This window comes from Acinonyx jubatus, chromosome E3, assembly GCF_027475565.1.
Source record: "Acinonyx jubatus isolate Ajub_Pintada_27869175 chromosome E3, VMU_Ajub_asm_v1.0, whole genome shotgun sequence".
Lineage (NCBI taxonomy): Eukaryota > Metazoa > Chordata > Mammalia > Carnivora > Felidae > Acinonyx > Acinonyx jubatus.
The window spans coordinates 35146534-35167909 of record NC_069398.1 but is presented as its reverse complement, the minus strand read 5'-3'; the positions used below and the strand labels follow the sequence as shown (position 1 = coordinate 35167909).

General features: G+C 66.1%; 1 protein-coding gene across 3 annotated transcripts; it reads right to left on the bottom strand.

Moving 5' to 3' along the window:
• Positions 1 to 770: 770 nt before the first annotated feature.
• On the bottom strand, positions 771 to 20301 carry MICALL2 (MICAL like 2). 3 transcript variants are annotated; one of them, XM_027042406.2, is made up of 18 exons: positions 19995 to 20013; positions 13863 to 13946; positions 13453 to 13501; positions 11373 to 11514; positions 10313 to 10500; positions 9418 to 9533; positions 8374 to 9150; positions 6552 to 6808; positions 5418 to 5511; positions 4537 to 4697; positions 3998 to 4171; positions 3464 to 3528; positions 3264 to 3384; positions 3091 to 3181; positions 2894 to 2967; positions 2109 to 2223; positions 1334 to 1380; positions 771 to 988 (listed from the first exon to the last, which is right to left on the bottom strand). In XM_027042406.2, exons 4-18 carry the CDS (start codon positions 11455 to 11457, stop codon positions 894 to 896), a joined length of 2460 nt encoding a protein of 819 aa, XP_026898207.2. In that variant the 5' UTR covers positions 11458 to 11514; positions 13453 to 13501; positions 13863 to 13946; positions 19995 to 20013; the 3' UTR covers positions 771 to 893. The 3 variants fall into 3 exon arrangements, with proteins under 3 accessions (XP_026898207.2, XP_026898208.2, XP_026898206.2); XM_027042407.2 differs by lacking the exon at positions 13863 to 13946 and having other exon boundaries at positions 8374 to 8550; positions 19995 to 20301; XM_027042405.2 differs by lacking the exon at positions 13863 to 13946 and having other exon boundaries at positions 19995 to 20300.
• Between the last annotated feature and the right edge of the window lie 1075 nt (positions 20302 to 21376).

The following is a 21376-nucleotide window of genomic DNA, read 5'->3' as shown; positions in this document are numbered from 1 at the left end:
AGCCTGACCTCAGGTCCCAAGAGTCCCCGGCTGAGACCCTCCAGCACCCCCCCCCCCCCCCGTAAAGGCAACAGGATGCAGTGGGAGCCCCGTGGGGCCCTGGCCTACTCAGCAGGGTCTCCCTGCTCTGTCCTGCCTGGGACGCTTGGGGTCTCGACCCCGTCTGCCACCAGGCTGGGGAGTGTTGGTGCTGTGGCACTGCTGAGGGTCCACGAGGACCACCGCAGCGGGCTCCCACCGTGGCTGGGGACAGCACAGACACACGCCAGCCCCCCACACAAAAGGGGACACTGAGGCCTGGGTCCCCCGAGTGCGGGCAGTGCTGGGCAGGAGCTCTGGGTGAGCTGCCGGGAACCCGCGCCCCTTCGGCCTTCTCTGCCTTGACCGCGCCCTCTCTCCACCAGAGGTCGGCAAAGGCGGTGAGCCCCACTGCCTGCTGGATACCAGGGCCTGGGGCAATGATGCTTCCAGCCCAGGGCATAGCTCACCTCCGCCCTAAAGGCCAAGGTCACAGATCTCAAGCTTTGGAGATCATGCGTGGGGCCCGCGCCTGAGTGAACCTGGCACAGACCCGCTCTGTGCCCGGCTCCTGTCCCTAGAGCCGGGCCAGGAAGCAGCTTAAATGCCCATCTCTGAGGGTCCAGGCCAGCCCAGGGAGGGTCAGCGCCTGCTCAAGGCCACAGACACGTCCACGCTGGCGCAGAACTGGATGCCGGCCACGACCTCCAGGCCGCCCGGGAGCGCGTGGCGCACAGGAGAGGGAGCCAGGCCACGTGGTCAGTTTCTTTATTGAGACGGCTCAGACCCCACAGACAGGGTGGTCCAGGTCCCCACCCCCCGGTGCCGGCCCTGTCCGGGTCAAGGGCGAGGGTCCTGCGTCCCCACCAGGCAGCTCACTCAGGGGTTTTGCTTCTGCCCTTCAGGGACCAGATCCTGGACAAGCGGAACTTGGGGTTCTTCTTCTGGTCCCCGCTGCTTCTGTGGAGGTCTGGGGGGGGGGGGGACGGACACTGAGGACACTGCCCCTGCCGAGAACGCCCTTCCCTCCCACCCACCAGGGCCCTCCCCGGGCCCCCAGAGCCTGTAGGAAGCCAGGCCCTCCGCCCTCCCTCGTGGGAACCACCTACGCGCCGCCAGCCTTTAGAGCCCCCGCTGGCACCGGCCACGCCCCTCGCCCCCGACCACAGGATCAGGAGCTGCCGGTTGGGGCTCCTCCGCGCGATGGGAAGCTTGCTCCCTTGGGGTGAGCCTTTCTGTCCTCAGGCCGCATCTGCCAGATGGGGCCTGGCACCCACCCCACGGGAGGCCCGGCCCCGACCGCTCCCACAGTTACCCAGATTCTGGATCATGTTCTGAAGCACCTCGTCCTCCTCTCGCTCTCTGAAACGGGGGCGGTGTGGCAGTGAGGGCGGCGGGCCTCTGTCGGACTCACGCCCGAGCCTTGAGCCCACCTGACACCTGCATCAGCTGCTCTCCCCGCCCCCTTGGCCGCCCCTGTCTGGGTCCAGACCCTCGTCCGTGCCATGGGGACAGAAGGGCCCTAGGAGGACCTGGGGGCAAGCTCACAGAGGGACGCGTCTAAGAACCTTGGCCACTGACTCTGCGTGGCCTCGGCAGGCCCCTCATTTACACATGGGGACAGAAACGCCCCGTCGGGGTGGTCACGACGCTGGCGGCCCAGTGCAGCACCAGGAGATACAGGTGGCTGTGTGTATTTAGTAAAAAAAAAAGTGTAAATTTCTCTCCTCTGTTGCACGGGTCACACTGCAAGTGCCCAGTAGCCACCTGTGGCTGCCACGGTGAGCCAGTCGCGGTATAGAGTGTTTCCGTCCTTGCGCAACTCCGTCAGCAGGCGCTGACCCCCGAGGGTCAGGGAACACGGGGCTCGAGGGCTTTGTCGGGGAGAACCTCTGGGTCAGGCTGCCTAGGCTGGGTCTGCCTTTGGGCGCAGTGCCCCCGCCTGCAGGACGCACACGGCGGGGGTCTTGTACCTCCCTGCCGATGGGGCGGGGGAGAGGTTCTGAGCATGAGGTGGCCAGTCCAGACCTGGCACGGAGGAGCCAGGGTTCTAGCGCCCCATCACCTGGGCCCCAAGACCCCGCCCTCACCTGAGCCGGTCCTCCTCCAGGACGTCCACAATGCTGCTGCGGTCATCCACCGTATTCACGTACTGGTTTAGCAGATCCTGCTCCCGCTGCCGGTCCTGGGATGACTTCAGACTCTCTGCAGGGACAGCCTGCCTTCAGCGGCAGCCCTGCTGTCCCAACCTGCTCAGGGACACACTGTCCCCACTCCTCAGGGTCAGGCTCCTCCACTGGAGGTGGGGGGAGGGTCTTGGGAGCAACTGGACAGAGCCTGCCCTTCTGCAGTGAACTCCTGGCAATGCTGGATGGATGGATGGACGGATGGGTGGATGGATGGGTGGACGAGTGGAGGGATGAGTGGAAGAACGACCAGATCAGAGACCTGGCGCTGCTTGCCCCATCCCACGGCAAGGAAAGGCAGAGTCGGGACCGCCAGGACCCGAGCCCCTGCCCCAGGCCCTCAGCCACGCCATCCACAAAACCGACAGGCCACGCTAGTCTGGGCTGTGTGCGCCTACATATTAGCTCACTTAGTCGCTGCGGCTGAGGAAGGTGGAGGCTAGTGTCCCCACTTTGCAAGCACAGAGGGGTCGAGTGCCCCGGCCAAGGACACACAGCCAGGCGTGGGGGAGCACAGACTCGACCCTGGGCTCCAGAATGTGTGCCACAACCACAACCCACGAGCCTCCCCAAGGGGTGGCCACCCAGGCAGCCCGCTGGAGGGGCCTGGGAATGCCACATCCGTGCCCGCGGCCAGGACTGAGCGCCACCCCTGGCGGGCCGGGCTCCCGGTGGTGGGCGGGACGCACCGGGCTTGGCCATCAGCCGACGGAGCTCCCCCTCCAGGTCCAGCTGCTGCTCTGCCAGGCGCTGGTCCTTGGCCCTGCCGAGGGGACACAGGCGTGAGGCCCGCCCCGCCTGGCCGGCCGCCCCCTGGCCTGAGCCCAGCCTGCACCCAGAGGCGGCGGCCGCGTCGGGGAGGGCCCTTCGGGCAAAGACCCCTCACTTGTACATCAGCTCCGACTCCTGCCTCAGCAGCAGCTGCTTCTTGTGAATGAGCTGGAACCAGTCGACCATGAGCGCGTCCTCCGAGGCATCTGGGGAGGGGGGCCGGGACGGGTCAGGCCGGGCACGCAGGAGGGGGCTGGCCCGGCCCGGGGCGGCGTGCACGTGGCTCACCCCCCTCGGCCGCGCGCAGACGCTTCTCCAGCTCCACGCCCCTGAGCTCCAGGGCGTCCAGCTGCCTGGCGATGTTCTGCATCTGTCTCTGGATCTCCTCGGGCACGTGGTCAGGGCGCAGCTGGGGACAGAGGGGTGCTGAGGGGCGGTCGGGGAGGCCGGGCCGTGCACCTTGCCCACCTACACCCCGGCCCACTCACCTTGCTCGCGCTGCTCACTGCCTTGCCAGGTAGGGTGGGGGCACCGGCCGAGCTCACGGGCCTCCCTGGAGATGGCAAGACAAGACAAGTCTCCCTCCTGGACCTGGGGGCGCCGGGCCCAACGCGACCCGGATCCCGCCTGCCCGGGGTGCCCCCGCCCCACCCAGCAGGCCGTGAGAAGTGCACCGCGCCTGACCCCGGCCCCCACCCGCCCCCGGGTCAGCAGCCGGACACCCCATCCGGCGAGCTGCCGAGAGCGAACGCCCCATCATCGCCAGGCCAGTCGGGTGCCGGGAGGAGCCGGGGCCTCTGTCCGGTGGGCGCTGGCAGGGAAGCACTGGGGGCTGGGTCCCGGGTCCCGTAGGCTCCCGCCCGCATTGCTCAGAGCTGCAGGCATGCCCCAGGCTGCTGCCTTCCCTCCGTCCTGGGCCCTGCGGGCTCGTCACCCTGCAAACCCCACCAGACGCTCCCTCCTCAGATGAGCCCCTTCCTCTGCATCCCAGACAGCTTGGGGGCCGGTGTCTCAGGGCTGACCTGGTGCGTCCTGAGCAGGGGGCTTCTCTTTCTCCTTCTTCCAGCTCCCGGCTGCAGCTTCCTGCTCCCGGGGCTCGGGACAAAGCCAGTCTCCAGAAACGTCCAGACTGGCAGGGACAGCCAGCTTCCTGCGGGGGGTTGGGGTCGGGGCCGGGGACAGGGAGGGGGATGCGGCTGCCCGAGGGCAGGGCACAGGGTCACTTGTCGAGCCAGCAGGTTCGTTGCCCTCCCCCCTACCGCTTCCCCAACCCGGGGCCCCATAGGCCGACATGGGGTCAGTCCTCACAGCCCCGTGCCCACGTCCACACGGGGAGGGAGGTCTGTACCCTCGACCGCACAGGGGCAGATGAGCCCAGGGGGCTGGAGACCCGCTCAGGGTCACGCAGGAAGAGGTGTGGGGGCTGGATGTGGATCCAGGGGCAGCGGAGCGTGCGGGAACAGCCACGCTTACACGTGTGCAAGCGTAAAGGCATGCATAGGCCGCCACCCCCACACCAGCTCCTCGGGCACCCCGGGGCCGGGTTCCCTCCCAGTATTACCTGAGAGGCCGGGCCCAGGGCTCGCTGTGCCCCGTGTCCTCTCAGGCCCAAGAGGGGCCAGGGGGGTGTGGACGTGCCCCGCAGAGCTCCCAGGGACCTTCCCGGGTGCCTCGCCCGCCCTAGGCTCTCCCAGGATCCGTGGCTCCTTCGACTCTGGACCCCTAGACAGAGGGCAGGGGGTCAGCCAAGGGGGGCACGGGCCATCCCCCAAACCCCCACACTGGAGGCCAGGATGGAGCCCACGGCGCAGCTCCGGGCACCCGCACCCGACCGGCTGTGAACCCCCAGAACACAGGGGCGTGTTCACACACGCACCCAGCTCTGTGGGTGGGAACACGTGCTCAGCTGATGCGCCCCGGGACCCAGACACCCGCCCTGGGGCAGGTCCCCAAGTGTGCTGTCTGCCCTTGGGCATCGTACTACGCGGGGGGCGACCACCCTGCACGGTGAGCCTGGACCAGCGCGTCCAGCCCCCCGGGGTGGGCGCGTGTGACGGTCTGGCCAGGGTACCTGTGGCCTCATTCAAGGAAGGCTGTGGCAGCCTCTCCCTTCCCCGTCCTAACCGAGCCCCTTCCCCGCTCCGGGCTCAGGCCTGGTGGGCACCCACCAGCCCATGGCTGTCATCCCCCTGCCCACCCTCCCAACCTTCCAGCTACATGAAGGGAATGCAGGCCGGTGTGACGGCCCCCTCCTGGCTCGGGCTGCTGTGAACTGGCTTCTGCTACGGGAGAGAGGTCCGGGCGGCTGTGCACAGACCCCTCCCACGGGTGCCTCGGTCGGTCCATGTGCCGTCATTTACCTGCAGGCGTCTGCTGACGTGTGCCAGGCCCGGTGCTAGCCCTGGGCCACAGGCCGCCGCTCAGGCCCCACCCACCCCTCACCTCTCAGCAGGGTTTTTCTTCTCCACAGGCTTCAGGCGGGCCCTCCATCCTGCTGGCCCGTCCTCCTGGCCTTCCTGGGGGCTGGCACTGGGGCCTAGGTGAGGGCAGGGACACAGGTCATGGGCGGGGGGGTGGGGGGGGGAGGGGTGTTCCGGGCAAGGGGGTTCTGCTGGGAAAGGCTGGATCTCCCCGCCTCCACCTGCCTGCAGCCGTCCCCTCTCAGGTGGACACAGAGCAGCCCGGCCCACGGGAAGGAGTCCGGCTGGGAGTCGGGCTCAGGACTTGAAGCCTGACCACCTGTGCTGTGTGTGCTCAGGGGAATCGCTCCCCTCTCTGAGCCTCAGCTTCCCCTGCTTCCAAATGGGTGAGGGTGTGGCCAGGTGAAGCCCGCGGATGCCGAGTGAGCTGTGCGTCTGCGGGACGTGTGGCTAAGCCGTGATAGCCCGTCGGCAGGCCCCCTTGGCTCAGAACGGAGTGGCTTTCATGACGGGGGCTCAGCCAAAGGAGCGAGCTCGGCAAAACCCTCTGCACGGGGTGCTCTCTGAGCCCGGCTCACTGCTCAGCACTAAGAGACGTCCAGGCGCCCGGAAGAGAGCCAGCTCCGTAGTTCCGCAGAAAAGCGTGAGGAGCAGCCCAGGCAAGTGAGGCCATGAAACGAGATGCGGTCCGAGGGGGCTCCGGGCTCCAGGCGGGGCCCCGTGTCCAGGGGGCTTTGGGACCCTCAGAGCACAGGGCACCATCATCGGAACAGTGCAGGAAGGACAGACATGCTCGGGAACCGTGGATGTAGAGCCTGGTGGGAGGCGGTGACCCCGTGGCCGGGGCAGAGCAGGAGCACGGTAGCTGCCTGCCCGCCTACACCGTCACTGGGGACACGGCGCTGACGGGCTGGGACGGCGGGGCGGGTGAGCGGTGGCCGTCTGGCCGCGCCACGCCGAGGGGCGTCTGCCACCGCTAACTTGGAGTGAGGCGGACCCGGGAGAGAGCGAGGGCCGGCGGGTGCTGTGGAGCAGGGTGAGTGACGGGGACGCGGAGCGGGAGCCTGGGAGCCAGGCCGGAAGCCGGCAGATGTCCGGGGAGCGCAGAGGCAGACCCGGGCTCCCCCACCCCACCCCGCATCGGGGGAGCTCTTACCCTTTGCCAGTGGGACCTCCGGCTTCAGCCTGGAGCCAGCACCCACCTTGCCAGCCCCCGAGGATACGGGCGAGCTCTGGGGTGGCGGGGAAGCCTGCGAGGTGGTGCCTCTGCTTAGGGGGGCTGGTGGCTCAGTCCTCGCAGGGGGATTAAGGGCTTGGGGAGATGCCAGCGGTGACAGCTTGGCCGCTGGACTTGCTCGTGGCCCTTCCGTTCTGGTGTAGGATTTCAGAGCAGGGGAGGTGACTGGGGAGGGCCTACAGGTGAGAGGGAGGCATCAGGCACAGGTGGATCCAGGAGCCCTTCCAACCATGCCCCCCAGGCAGAAGCCCCTCAGCCTCCCCTGGCAGCTGGTGGTTCCTAATGCCCACCCTCCTGAGGGAGATAGGCCCTCCGAGGGACAGGCCAAGAGCACCCACTTCTGACACAGCTATATAGCGGCACCTGATTTTACCTTCCTGCTTAATTTCGGCATCAGCTGAGATTAAAATACCCCAAAACACACTCCTCATGGGGCGTGGGATAGCCCCCCCAGCCCCCCCCCTTACCTCCACCTGCCTAGAGGCACCTGGGACTCACTGTGGGTGCCCTGCCCAGAGCCGTGGACCAGCCGGGCCTGCCTGGCCCCACCCTCAGCAACACGCTCGAGGCCTCCACGGACGGGGCTGCCTGTCACTGGGCCACCCTGCATCCCCTGGGGCACACCTGCGTGCAGGGCGGCAAGCTGGGCACCTCCTCCGGCCAGGGCAGCTGCTCTGTGCCCTGTTCTCCCTCTGAAGCCACTTTCTCTCCCCCCTGCTCTCTGGGCCCAGGGCAGCCAGGAGGAGCAGACACTCAGCCAGGGGTCCCCCACGCAGAGCCCTCACACGGCCAAGCAGCCTGGGCCCCCAGGTGCCCGGATATCCCCCGGCCTGCAGCAGGGGGGCAGGCTCACCCTCCCTGGGCACCCCCAGCTGATCCAGAGGGGCCAGAATGCTCCCCCCAAAACAAGGGTCAGCACAAGGCGGCGGGCACAGCGGCAGCAGCCAGCCTGGCACGCGATCCCCTCACTCACTAGGCCACTGTCATGTGGTGAGTGGCATCCCCCCCAAATTCAGGTCTACTCGGAAGGCCAGAGTGTGGCCTCATTTGGAACTAGAACCTTTGCAGATGGAATCAAGTTTAGATGAGGTCATCCTGGATTAGAGCGGGGGTGTCCTCATAAGAGACAGAGAAGTAGAAGACAGACACAGAGGGAAGAAGGCCAGGTGACCCTGGAGGCCAGGAGGGAGCGTGTGGCCACAGGCCGGGAACTGGGGCCACCGGGAGCTGGAAGAGGCGGCAGGACCCCACCCCCCCCCACCCCCCCCCCGGCGGGCCCTCGCGGGGAACGCCCACCTGGAGTTCAGCCTTCGGGCCTCAAGAACTGGGAGAGAACGGTTTTGTGTTGCTTTAGCCCCCAGCGTGTGGTGTGTGTCCCAGCAGCCTCAGGAAACTACCACAGGGACCATCTGACCCGTCAGAGCCTGCTGTGTCCGGTGTGCGACACGGGCGGGGGGGCTGAGCTCCGCCAAGGCCAGACTCGACACTGGGACCACTCACGGCCTCTGGCTCCCCATCAGGGGTCCTCAGGTGGGGCTCAGGATGTGCCAGGTGGCGGCCCCCAAGAGTGTGTCTGGCACGCCCCCCTCCTGCCGACCACCAGGCACTTTGGGCCCCATCTCATTTTCCCCATTTCCCAGCTGAGGAAACTGAGGCTGGGGAACACAGCCCCACAGTCAGTCCTACAGCCAGGCCAGGCCTGGAACCCTCCTTGGCTGCCCCCGCCCCTGCCCCCACCCACCTGCCAGGCTCCTGAGCGCCGGTGTCCCTGAGCCCCGGCAGGGTCTTCTGCAGGAAGCTCAGTGCCTGTTCCCTGCCGCCGTCCCCAGAAGGCACATCCGCGGGAGCTGGGGCCCTGCCAGCTGGGCTGGGGGCAGCTGCGGGCGTCTGGAAGAAACTCTCCCGGGCCTGCTGTGTCCTGGAGGCCGATGGGGTCCAGTCTGGGGTGTCTGCCGGGACCGGAGACACTGGGCCCAACCTGAGCTTGGTCTGGGGGGCTGCCCCTTGGGGGGTCACCCGGCCTTGTGGCGTGGCTGGGCGAGAGTCTGGGGCACTTGGGGTCGCGGCAGGGTGGGGGCCGACTGCTGCCCTGTCCTGTCCCAGCGACGACCACCCTCTCGGGGAACTGTTGGCCACGGGCACGTTGGCTTTGCCACCCGGCGGGCCTGCCGAGGACCCGGCTGGGCTCCCCGCGTGGACGTGGGAGGAGGCGGTGGCCCGAGGCTCAGTCGTAGTGGGGGCAACACCTTTGGGAGTTGAGTTGCCCACCACAGGCTCCCAGGCCGCTGGCCTGGCCTTTGTCCCCGTGTCTCTGTGCCCATTTGCTTCTTGGGCCTTCCATGGGGCTCTGGGCGGCTTGGAGTCCGAGGGGACAGCCCTGGGCTGTCGGGGGGCCAAGCGCGGCAACGTGGGGCTTGCAGAGGTGGCTTCGGGGTGGTGGCTGGAACACACGAAGACGCCGGGCTCGGCGGTGGCCCTGTAGGCCCCCGAGTGCAGCGTGTTGGAACACTGCTTACACCTGGTGCAGGGCAGAGGAGGACCTGTGAGCAGGCTCCGGGCCGGCGTGCACCTCTCCATCACACGCTCTGCCGGGCTCGCGGAGCCCGGCGTCTGCTCCTCCAGCAGACAGCCCTCCTCACGCACAGTGGCCATTCTGAGTCACAGACCCCGCGAGGATCCTGCTGGGGGCTCAGATACCCATGAAGCATCTGTGCCTGTCAGCACACACGCACACAGGGGCTCACAAACGTGCGCGTGTACACACGTGCACGTGCACAGGCCCTACCTGAAGCAGTTCCGGTGGTAGAGCCTCCCGTCAGCCAGGTGTCGTTGCACGAGGTGCACGTGTTTGCCACAGACCCCACAGGTGCTGCTGATGGAGCTGCCCGCTGAGGCCTGGCCCTTGGGGGGGGGGGAGGGGGGCAGCTGACACGTCTGAGCCCCCAGCCCAGGCCAGCGTGGGTCGCGTGCCCCGGCCCTCCCTCCCGACAGCTGCCTCATCCGCAGCAAGAAGATCCCGCTGCTTGGACCAGAGGGCTGAGGCCCCGAGGATAGCTGCCTGCCAGGCGCAGCCAGGATGGCCCATGCCCAGGCCGGCTGGACTCCCAAGTGCAGGGTCTGCAGCCGGCCCAAGGAGAAGGGCTATAGGGACCTGACCTCGAGGGACTGGGGGAACAGGAGACAGATTCGGGCCCTCCTGCTGCTCCGTCCCCCCCCCCCCCCCCCCAGCAATCTTAAGGCTGGGGCCGCCGGCCGCTCCAGTCCCTGGGACAGCAGGGGGCGCCCAACCACAGCATGTCACTCGTCCTCTGTCCCCATCTCTGAAAGTGGGGGCACCCTAAAGCGCTGGACAGGCAGGAAGGACACACCCAGGGCTCTTTCCTGACCCACCCGGGAGGCCAGAAACGGCTTAGGAACCAGAAAGTTCTGGGTTCAAGGTTCTAGCCCTGCTCAGAGCAGACCTAGACCTTCCTGGGCCTCAGTTTACCTATCTGTACAACGGGGATCATATCCCGACCACACAGGGTTGAAGGAGCTCGTGGAGTCACTCCCGGTGGGTTCCTGATAAACAGCAGTTAAGGCCGTGCCAGGGACCCAAGGGTCCCCCATCCCAGGTGCCCAGGGTGTAGAGGCCACACTCAGTCCCAAGAGCCAGAAGGAAGGCAGGGCCGGGTGCTTACAGTCTTCCGCAGGGGGCCCTCTGAGCTCCCATCCTTCCACTGGGCGGCGGGCTTTGTGCTGGCTGGAGACAGTGGCCGGCCCTGGGCTGGGGTGGGTGAGGGTCTGGCCAGCTGGGGCAGGGCCTTCTTCCCAGACGGTTCCTCGTCGGAGCCCGATGGGGGCCGCTTGATACCGGCCATGCCCCCAACTGGCACCAGACACAGAGGGTCAGGCTCTGAAGTCATCTGGGCCCACCCCTGCTCTGGGTGCCCTGCAGATGCCAGTGCCCAACACAGGGCCCGGAGCCGGGGGTGTCGGGAGGGGCAGCTCCTGCTGTTCTGGGGGCCTGGGAGGGGCAGCCCCAGCAACCCCAAGTGCACATTCCCAGCAGGGGCCTGGCCTCACCCGTGCCCCTCCCTCTGGCTCTGAGAGCCCTGATCTGGGTCGGGAGAAATGGGACTTTTCTGTTTCTCCACAAAGTGGAAATATCAAGGCGGGGCTGGTCCTGTGCCCAGAGTTGTTCCGGGGATTTCTAAGGCTGGATGAGGAATGTGGGGGGAGGGGAGGGGCTGAGCTTCAGGGTGCATAAAGCAGCCAGAATCAAGTCCCTTGGGCCCGGCCCCGACCCTGCCCGGAGGACCCACCCGGCCAGGGTTAGCTTGGTGTCTGTAAGGCCAAATGTGGGGGGTTGGGGGGGGGCAGTGAGGGCCTCTGGAGTCAGGCCTGGGAGCCCACCCTGGGGTCCGCCAAGCCGCCTGAGGCAAGATTTGTGGGCATAGGCTCCAGGGGTGCAGATGGGCAAACCGAGGCCCAGAGGGGAAGGACAGGCAGGATCTGGGTTCATGCGTTCAGTGGGCAAGTGGGTGTGGGGCCGGGGACACGTGGACCCTTGCACAACCCTTGCAGCAGCACAATGGGGGGCCGTGCTCCCCTGAGGGGAAGCATGGGGATCATGGGGGGCTCCACATGTGCGGCACCAGAGGGGTGCCAGAACAGATTGGCTTCCCGCTTCCCGCCCCCGCCGGGCAATGCTGGGGGCCGGTGCTGAGCTGGCAGAGGAGGCCTCCAGCCCCGACTCACTAGGGGAGCGTCCATGGAAGTAGTTGTAGTACTGTGACACGTAGGTCAGGATGCTCAGCCGGTCGGGCACCTTCAGGGCCACCATGTCCTCAGCGTCCAGCAGGGCCGGGATGCCCAACTGCTCCTCGGCCACACGGAAGGCCTTGGGTGGGAGTGGGAGTAGTCAGCATGGGTGGGCTGGGAGACATCCCTCCCTCTCAGCCAGGCCACCAAGCTCCTCCCGGAAGGAGACCAGAAACCCCGTCAGGCCCAGAAAGCTCTGGGTTCAAAGTTCAAGGTCTGCTCAGACATGACCTCCCTGAGCCTTAGTTTACCAGTCTGTACAATGGGGATCACAGTGCGACCACACAGGACTGAAGCTGCTGGGGAGTGGGTCTCAGCCTTGGCCAGCCTGGCATCTCCTGCCTGTAGACGCCCATCCCTCACCTGACAACCCTCAAGTCCCCATCTGGACCCTTCCCCTAAACTGCTGTGATGCCCTTGCAAAGTCTGAGGGTGACACCTGGGTCTTTAGGTGTCCGAAACGGGGCTCCTGAGCCCTCCCAGACCTAAGCCCGCCCAGCGGTGATGTCCCTCCACACTCGGGTCAAAGACCTCCAATCTCCTTGGACTCCCCTTCAAAATACACCCCAAATCTGACTCCTCCTGCTGCCACTATAGTCTTCTCACCACCCACCTCACTGTCAACATAGACCCTGCAGACCCCGAGCGCAGCCAGCACAGCAGCCCCCAGGGAGGAAGCCAAGTGCTTCCCTTGCCCTGCTCCGGCCATACCCCCACTCTGTTCGGGCAACACCCCGGCTCGGTTCGGGCCACGCCCTCAGTCTTCCAGCCACACCCCCACTCTTCCCACCACACCCCCCCCCCCCCCCCCCCCGCCCTGCTCTGGCCTCACCCCCTCCTCCCGCTCCGGTTACGCCCTCACCGTCCTGGGCACGCCCTCACTCCATTCCAGCCACACACCCCACTATGTTCCGGTCACGCCCCCATTCCGTTCTGGCCACACCCCTCTGCTCTGGCCACGCCCCACACTGTTCTGGTCACGCCCCCTCCGTTCCAGCCACACCCCCATCTGTTCCGGTCACGCCCCCATTCTGGCCGCGCCCCCAGGCCCCCCTCCTTACTCCTAGCCAGGTGCCCTCCTGCCTAGAGCCCTGGCCCCTGGCAGTACCCCCACCAGGCCGCCCCTCCTCCAAGAGTCCACAGGGCCCCACTGTCACTGCAGAGGCCTGCCCTGCCCCGCTCATGAAGACCACCGCGGCATACACCTCCACTCCGTTGTCCCCACGTGTTCACTCCCCCAGACGCGCGCTAGTGCCCCAGCACAACTTTCTGTGAGGATGGACCAGCTCTATTTCAAGCTGTCCAATGGGAGGGAATGTTTGAAGTGTGGACAGTGCTGCCGAGAAATTAAAGTTGTCATCTTATTTCTTCTTAATTAAGTTACACTTAAATTGAAATCGTCCACCAGCGAGCAGGGACCTCATGGGACACGCAGCTTTGACCTGCAGAGCTCCGTCCGTCCCCCCTGCTGGAAAGTCAGCTCTGGACCCGCGGCCGCAGGGCGTGCGTCTGCCTGCCCCTCTGGGCGTCAGCCCATTGAGATAATGGGGCTAATTCTGCAGCAAAGAAACTGAGGCGAGGACAGGGCAGGGCCTGGCCAGCCAGCAGAGAGCGGCCACAGGCAGTGTGCTTGAGACCCTGGCGGCCAGTCTGACAGTCCAGCTCAGGGCGGTTGGTCCCCCCAGGGTAGGGAAGGGCCAAGCCAAGGGCCCCATCCTCCCAGAGCCACATCTGGACCCCGCTCAGCTACTCGCAACCCCTTCCTTCCCTGGCAGGAAAAAGGGGGCCGGGAGGGCCTGGGCATCAGACTGGAGGCTATTTCTGAGGTTGGGGTCACCCGGCTCAGGACCGGCTGCGGAACTCGGCAGCGCGCCTCCGGTCTCCATGTGCTCATCTGCCCTGGCAGCAACTACCACAGCTGCTCCCAGAGGTGCCCGAGGGTGGTCCACGGGACCTGGGTGCCGGCACAGGGCAGGCCCACCAAGCCAGCTTTGAGTCAGGAACAGGGGGCACTCACCAGTTTGTTGTTCTCATAAATGTTTTCCTTCCTGAGAGCATCAAAGTTTCTGGAAGACAAAAATATAGGTGTCCAAAGCAGTTCAGAGGTGATCCTGCTGAAATAGGGAAACCGAGGCCAGGCGTGGCAGCTGGGAAGGAGTGAGGTCACACAGCAGCCACGAATGGGCTCACTGGCCCAGCCTGGATAGTGGGCCTTCCTGGAGAGGCCAAGAGCAAAGGCAACATTCAGACACTCAGGCAAGCCCTGCACCAGGGCCAGGCTGGCCTGGGACTCGGTGCCCACACCCACACGGGCACATCTCAGCCCACTGCACCCCTGCAGGGTCGCTCAGAGCAGAAAACACAGCCAGGCCCAGCAGGGGCTCAGCCAGATGCAGGCTGACGTTTCCGGGAGGGCCGTTCAAATACCCATCTGTCTGTCCTCTCTGCCGTCTGTGGGGTCCTCAATGGCAGTTCTGCCCCTTCAGTGTGCACTGGATTGTTCGGGAAGCCCTGTAGTGTGGGGAAGGGCTCGGGCTGAATCTGCGTCCCAACTCAGCCAGGCTGCACTGTCGGACCCTGGGGGAGCCCTCTCCTCTCTCTGGCCACGGTGCCCATCTGAGAGGGGGACAGCAGCTTCTGACCGCAGGCTGGGGGGGCCCGGCTGCAGCGGGTCCCAACAGAGCAGGGCCAGGGCCCCGGGCCACGTGGCAGGGACGGGACGGGGCTGCCGTTGGCCCACCTCCCTCCTAGGAGGACCCCCCCCGCCGGCCTCCAGCCCCACGTCCATCACCCTGGCTGGCTTTGGGGAAACCTCACTGTTTCCGCTTGGACCACCTCCCAGGTAACGTGTTCCAGATGCTAAGACCACCCCGTGAGCACAGAAGGTGCTTTTGTGCAAGGACAAGATGGCGGGCATCTCTATCTCCAGATAGACATGGCCAGAGGGGGCGGGCATGGCAGCCTCCTGCTTCATCATCGAGGCCACATGACCACTTCACCCTGGGTCTGTCCCACCAGTGTCCATGGCGCGTGGAGTAGCCCGTCTCCATGCATCGCCCCAAGGGGTTCTTGGCAGGCCCCGGCCTCCGATCTCAGTAGCTTCCCTCCCTCCCCCACCCCATCCCTTTGAAAGCTCAATCTCTTTTCCAGACCTGCCCCGGGTCACTGACCCAAACGGCCATGTCTCAGCAAGATGCCCCTGTGGCAGGAGAGCAGGGTCACAAGCTCTGTTTTGTCTCCAAACATGCAGGAGAAGGAGGTCCCCTGCCCCCTGCATCTGCCTTGGGGAGGGGGCTGCAGTGGCTGCATCCGGCAGATGTCGTGGGGGCCCTCTGTTTCCCCGGACCCTGAGTGAGCATCTCAGCGCTCCAGGCAGGTCCCGGTGCCCACAATAGTGGTGCCAGCCCCCGCTGAGCAGGTCAAGGGGGTGCGGGTCTGAAGCTGCAGAAAGAATTGCCTTCCCACTCAAGTTCAAGGGCCACCACCCTCAGGACCCTGTCCCAGCCGCTTCCCTGGGCCCTCAAGGCCTCCACAGTGGGGCTGGACCACCCTGGCCAGTCTCATGGCTTTCACACCCCTCCTGAACCAAGCTCTCTACGGAGGGTCCTGCCCTCCCAGCCCCCCAAGCTTGGCTCACACTGTTCCGGGCGGCTGGAACACAGTTTCCCTGCCTGACACACCCCACCGGGGTCCCTCCCTGCGGGCACCCTGCAGGTCCCTGAGTGGACACTTCTCTGCCTCTGGCTGGCGGCCCCATGAGCTCACATCCCCCGCAGCATGGGGTTCAGCCGGCATCGCCTTTGTCCCTGAGGCTGCCTGGCCAGGAGCTCTGGGGCCGGCGCACTGGCAGAAATCTCTGGACTGAGCTGCCTTGCAAACCCCTTCAGAGAGAGCCAAGTAGAGACCACACCCATCCCTCTCAGGAAGCCCGGTGTGACCAGCTTTCCGCCATGGGGGGTGGGGGGGAGGACTCTTCTTGAGAAGGGCTGAACCGTGCCCCCCACCCAAAATGATCTGTTGGAGTCTTAATCTCCAGAACCTCAAAATGTGACCTTCTTTGGAAGCAGGGTCTTCTTTATAGACAGAATCCAGTTAAAATGAGGTCAGGAGGGTGGGCCCTATCCAAAATGGCTGGCGTCGTTATAAAAAGGGAAATCAGGACACAGACACGCACAAAGGGGAGACAATGGCCGTCCACAGCCAAGGGGGAGAGACCTGGAGCCTCAGGAGGAGGCTGCCCTCGGGCACCTGACTCAGCCTCCTAGGGCAGGCCTGACAGACGGACAGCCCAGCTTTGGCCAACCCTCCGGAAGGTGGCCAATCTGTGTGCAAGGCCTTGTTGGACCAGCATGCACGAGCTTCGCCCTCGCTGGCCCTCGGCGAGGCAGCTGCGGCCCAGGGCACTCCCCAAGTTAGATCATGTTTTAGTCAAACTCCTGTAATTTGAATTCAGGTTCTTTCTGGTAAAACTCCAAGGTACCTGCATACAGCTGGTGCACTATAAATGCTCTCTGATGAATGAGTTCTTCCAATGCTTGCCAAGCGAGGGGACTTTTGAGGCGTCTGTTCTTTCAACGTGAGCCAGTGAACGCACCCATTGGGTCTATGTGGGCGTCGTGTAAACGCTGACCTGTCGGCCGTGTGCCAGGTGCCAGCATGCGTCCAGCCCTGGCCTGGCCTGGCGTGGCCCAGAGAGCCTGCGGCACGGGCCCTCCTCTGGCCACGGCTGACCAACACTGTTGACCTCCCACTGCTGAGACAGCCAGCCTCCTGCCTCCAGGCTTTTGGGGCTCTTGGGAATGTGTACCCCCTTCCAAATTCCTGGAGAGCTGACCTCACGCTGTTTATTTCCTGGAACAAAACGCAACCACGTGGGGGGTGGGCGCTGGGCTGGGAAGGTGCCTTTTCCAGGTACCCTCAGCACATCTGGAATTAATCCCAGTGGGAAGGGGAGCGGACAGGAAGAGGGGAGACACATCTCAGAGATGTGTCTGTCTCCACAGAGATGGAGAGGGACAGAGACAAGACAGAAGCCACACGGCAGTGGGGAGGGAGACGCTGGGCAGATGCTAGCACAGACCTTGTGATAGAGTGCACAGCCCGGGGAGACATGGGACATGACGAGGTACCAAGGCCCCAGGGAGAAGGTCTGGGGTGGGTGCAGGGCCCAGGCCCCACCCTCCTTGCACCTAGTGGGCAAGTCAGACACCTCAGCCTCACTGCCAGGCCGGAGCAAACCCTGACCCCCAACCTTGGCCCATCCGAGAGAGTCAGCCCTGGGGCTTCTGCGGTGGCCTGAGTGGGGCGTCACAGGGTGCCCGCAGCCCCTGCTGTGTCCATTCTGGAGAGTCTGGCCGGAAGGCGGTGGCGGGGGCCCGGGAAGCAGGCCCTCAGGCTGGGGAACAGAAGGCCTCTGTCCCCAGGAGGCTTCCTGCTGGCCAAGAGGCCGGCGTGGGAGGAGAGGCCAGCTCGGCCGCCTGGGCCCAGCCCACCCTCCACTCCGGGCCAGGAAGAGAAACAGTGGTGTCTCCGAGCGTCTGCGTGGGGGGCCTCTCCTGTCTCCGGGCTGCATGCGGTTCTCAGGGAGCCCTGCCATGGCCAAGGGGGGAGCCCCCAGCCCCTGCTGTGCCCCAGCCCTGACACCTGACATCGGCCTCCCAGGCTGGAGGGACCTGGAGAAAGACCAGGTGCCCCTCCCCATGGGCCTGAGGGTCTGGGAGGCCCAGCGAGTGTGCAGCAGGAACCCCCCCCCCACCGCCCCCACCGGCCTTGTTGACACACCGGCCTGGTCTGTCCGCTCCCCCTACAGACAGCCCAGGAGGAGGAGCCCATGGAAGCCCTGTGCCTGCTGCCCGGAAGGGCTCCTGCCCCTCCTCCCTGGCGGGAGCTGCCACCCCTGCCTCCTGCCTGTCCCCTGAAGCCCTCAGCCCCCTCTGGTCAGCCCAGAAGGGGCAGGAGCCCAGCCCTTACAGGTTTTCTGCCCCGAGGTGGGAAGGGGGCTGTTTGTCCTGGGCAGCTCCTGCGCTCACCTGCCTGCTGGGCAGAGGTCGGCATAGCCAGGGAAACAGACCCGAGGGCAGAGCAGCGGGCTCCCTTGAGGCCGATATGAGAGACCCCAGGGGCCCAGGCTGGTGCTGCCCGGCTAACTCCCAGTGGGGCCTCGCTGGGTGGGGTGGGCCCACCCCCCAACCCATGCTCGCCTCCTGGTGTCCCCGCGGGGCTAGCACAGGTCACATGTGCCTCCCGGACCAGGGCCGCATGATCTCATGGGCGGAGGCAGAAGCAGAAGCGGACTTAGTGTCAGGGCAGCACAATCGCCACCTGTCTGGCTGGGCGCCCGGCTCCTTCACAGATGCTCCCGAGGAGGCTGCAGGGAGGAAGCAGCTTCTGTGCAGCAGGAAGGCTGGACATGAGGCGCAGGGAAGGACTTCCTGGTGGCAAAGTCAGCTGCCGCCAGAGGGTCTCCGAAGGATGGGGAGCATGGGGGTGGGGGGGTCGCCCTCAGTCCGGCCTTGGAGGCGACCCTAGGAGGGCGGCACCGGCACCTCTTCTTTACTGCTACCCCCCTGCCTGCACCCCCAGCCTCCTCCCCTCCCTCCTGCACACAGGGACCTGCAGGGCCCCCACCTTGCCAGGACACCTGCCAAATTCTTACTGTATCTACAGAGTCCCAAGTGCAAGCCCTCAACCGTAATAGCTCGGTCTGTGCTCATACCCACCACACACCTGTCGTGCCAGGTACAGTTCCAGGCACTGAAGATAAGCAGTGAACAAAAAAGACATCCCACCCTTCTGGAACTAAAAGCCCGGTGGGGACAGATGGACATTAACCAAGGCAGCAGTAACTGAGATTACCCGACACCCTCAATGCCACTCCCTGAGGCAGGGGCCAAGTCCACTGTATTCAGTCTGCAGTGCAGGGTACAGAGCAGAAACTCATTAACGGTTAAATGAACAGTTATATGACTCCTGCCTGTGCCAGCGTGGTACACACCCACGTGCACGAGCCTGTGCTCATGCTCAGGCAGTGCATGCTGGGACAGGCTCAAGTGCCCCGCGCGCACACACACACACACACACACACACACACACACACGGGCGTCCGAACCAGCACTGCTAGAAGCAGACAGAAGCTCCAGGGGCTCCGAAAAGCCCCAACTCTCCAGCTATACCCGTGATGTGGTCCCAAGGCTCCCGGCCAGCAGACGGGCGTACCTTACTTCCCTACAATTGCAGACTTGTGCGGACCTCCAGGCTGCCTGGGCTCAGTCCCCAGCCAGCCTCACCAGGGACCTGCCCGCACCCGGGTCGGGGGGTGGGGGGGGGGGCTCGGCCTGTCCACCTCCTCTCCTGGTCCCATCCCCAGCCCACCTCCCCATCAAAGCTCAGCTTAGGGTGTTCACTGCCCAACGTCTTCTGCCTCCAGGCACATCCCTGGGCAGGGGGCACACACTGCTGCCCAAGTACCACATGGGGCGACTCCCCATGAAGCTCCACAAATGTCTTTCACAACCTTGGGCAGGAGGAGGAAATACGTGCAGGCCTCTTTCTCAAGACTAGCTTCCCGGTAGAGTGCCTGGGACTACAGGTTACAGCTGGGTGAGGGGGAGGAGCCCCAAGTGCCAGCCCTGGCTCTGCAGATGTGCTCTGAGACCTGAACAAGGGTGCCTCGTCTCTGGGCCTCAGTCTCCCTATCTGTACAGAGAGAGGCCTCACTGAGGAGCTGCCTCTGGCCCCTCGCAACCCTGAGACCTCCCTGGCAAACGCGCACCCCAAGCCACCCCTGGAACGAGCCACCACTTCTCAGAATGCTTTTAAACATTTGTTTCCAGGAGGCAGGTGGCTTTCTGAGGACAGCTCTGTCCCAGCAAGCCAGGTCCCAGCCGCCCAGCCGGAGCGTTTGCTGAGTGAATAACTGGTGGAATGGGTCCCAGGTGGGGACAAGGTCCAGCAACAAGTGCCAGCCACCACTCCAAGACCCTCCCTGGGGAGTCGCCTTAGTCCTCTCCCCTGCCCACGTGCCTTGGTTCCGGGGGATGGGAGCTCAGCCCCCATCTCATACCCTGTCACCCTGGGGTGCCCCGGCAGGCCTGCGGGCAAGACCCGGGGAAGTCTGGGGCTTCCAGCTCTGCGTCGGCCCCTCCCCCACGGCGCCCCTGGGCTGCATTCCCAAAGGTGCCTGGACCTGCTGGGGCAGGGTCAAGGGCATAGCGCCCTTGAAGCTCTGACTAACCCACCCCCTGATGTGGTGAGTGGTCCCTGGGGCCGCGGGGCTCTCAGGCGGCGCAGAAGGGTAGCCCCGCCGGCCCTTTCCCAGGGAGACGCGCGGGGAGGAGTGGCTGTGGCCGGAGCCCGGACGCCGGCCTGACTCACGGACTGACTAAGTCAGCGGGGGCGGCCGGCAGGGCTGGCTCCGGCCCAGCTCCGCTTGGTGGACGGGCGAACTGAGGCCACCGGGCGGGTCATGCCCGCAGGACCCCGCTCCGCGCGCCCTCCCCCACCCGCGCTCCCCGGCGCCAGCAGCCTGGGGCTCAGCTTCCCCGCCCGAGGTGCACTCACAGGAGGTCGGGCCGGTGGCGGTGCAGGATGGCGCAGAAGGCCAGGCCGTCGCGGAACGACGTGGTCATGTTGGTGATGCTCACGTCGCGGTAGCCCTCGCACTGCTGCCGGCACCACTGCTGCAGCGCCTTGATGGCGGCCATGCGGGCAGCGCGCGCGCCCCGGCGGCCGCGGGGCTCCAACCGCGCCTCCCGGAGCCGCGGACCGACGCCCGCGCCGACCGGCCGGACCGCCGACCTCGCCGCCGACCCCCGGCTCCGACCCGCCGCCCAAGACCGGCCCCGGCCCCGGCCCCGGCCCCGAGCCTGGAGACGAAGAGGAGCCGCGGCCGCGCGGCCGGCGGGAGTGCAGCCCGAGCCAGCCCCCGGCAGGCCCCGCCCCCCGCCGGCCCCGCCCCCAGCCCCCTGCCCCGGCGAGACCCCGCCCCCGAGGCCCGCCTCCAAGGGCCACGGCCCCGCCCCCTTCAGGCCGCGCCCCACCCAGTCCCGAGCGCAGACAACGGCCTCGAGCCGGCCACGCCCCCCTCCAGGGCCCGCCCCGCGAGGTCCCGCCCCCCGCCCGGAGCCACGCCCACCCGCCTTCCCGCTCCTGTCCCGGGGTGCTGGCCTCCAGGGCTCCCGGGCGGCGTCGGACTTTCTTTTCAACCCCACACACCCCCACCCCCCGCCGCCCGCCCTCGTGGGGAAGTGCAGGACAAAGCCCCTCTACAGACGGGGAAACTGAGGCTAATAAACGGTGGGGCGGTCGGGCCAGTCTTCGGCCCTGGGCACCCCCGGCCTCCCGGGAGGGCGCCCCCACCCCAGCGCGGGAGCTCCCCGCGCGTTTCTGGGCTTTCAGAGGACTTTTCCTCCTGGGTGCCCCTGCCGGCTGGGGTCCAGGCGACGCCCGGCCTCTCGGTTTACAGAGCGCAGCTGAGGCTGAGAAAGGGGCGCGTGCCTGCGAGGCCAGCTGGCGGGGGCGGGGCGGGGCGGTCCGTCCCCAAGTCTGCCCCCTCGGGCCTGTCCACCGGGCTGTTCCGGGGCTCCACGCCCCTCGGAGGTCATGCTGGCCTGATGTTTCTGACTTTCCACTGGGTACCTCCTGTGGGGGGCCCAGTCACCTGGGCACATTCTCTGTGGAGCCCTGGCTGTGGAGCCCGCAGATGGACAGCCGGAAACAGTGGGCAGCAGAAATGTGAGATGACCTCAGCCACCAGGCCCCAAGGCTTGTCCAGACAAGGCCTGCGGGAAGGAAGGTGTTTCCTCATGATTGGCCCCTGGCAGGGCTGCAGGGAGGCCGCTCTGTGCCCACTAGAAGGAGCAGAAACGGCTTCGGGGCCCGAGCCAGCACGTGGCGTCCCAGCTCTTTCCTGTGGCCCAGCCCGGAGGCGTGGACACCCAGCT

What these genes read in the sequence shown, in the direction of transcription:
- MICALL2 (XM_027042405.2), bottom strand. Translation starts at nt 20,137, where the DNA reads ATGGCCGCCATCAAGGCGCTGCAGCAGTGGTGCCGGCAGCAGTGCGAG. An exon ending in CGCCACCGGCCCGACCTCCT is followed by an intron (nt 13,502 to 19,994) that starts GTGAGTGCACCT and finishes TTTGTCTTCCAG; the next exon opens with AAACTTTGATGCTCTCAGGA. An exon ending in AAGAAAAACCCTGCTGAGAG is followed by an intron (nt 4,698 to 5,417) that starts GTGAGGGGTGGG and finishes CCCTCTGTCTAG; the next exon opens with GGGTCCAGAGTCGAAGGAGC.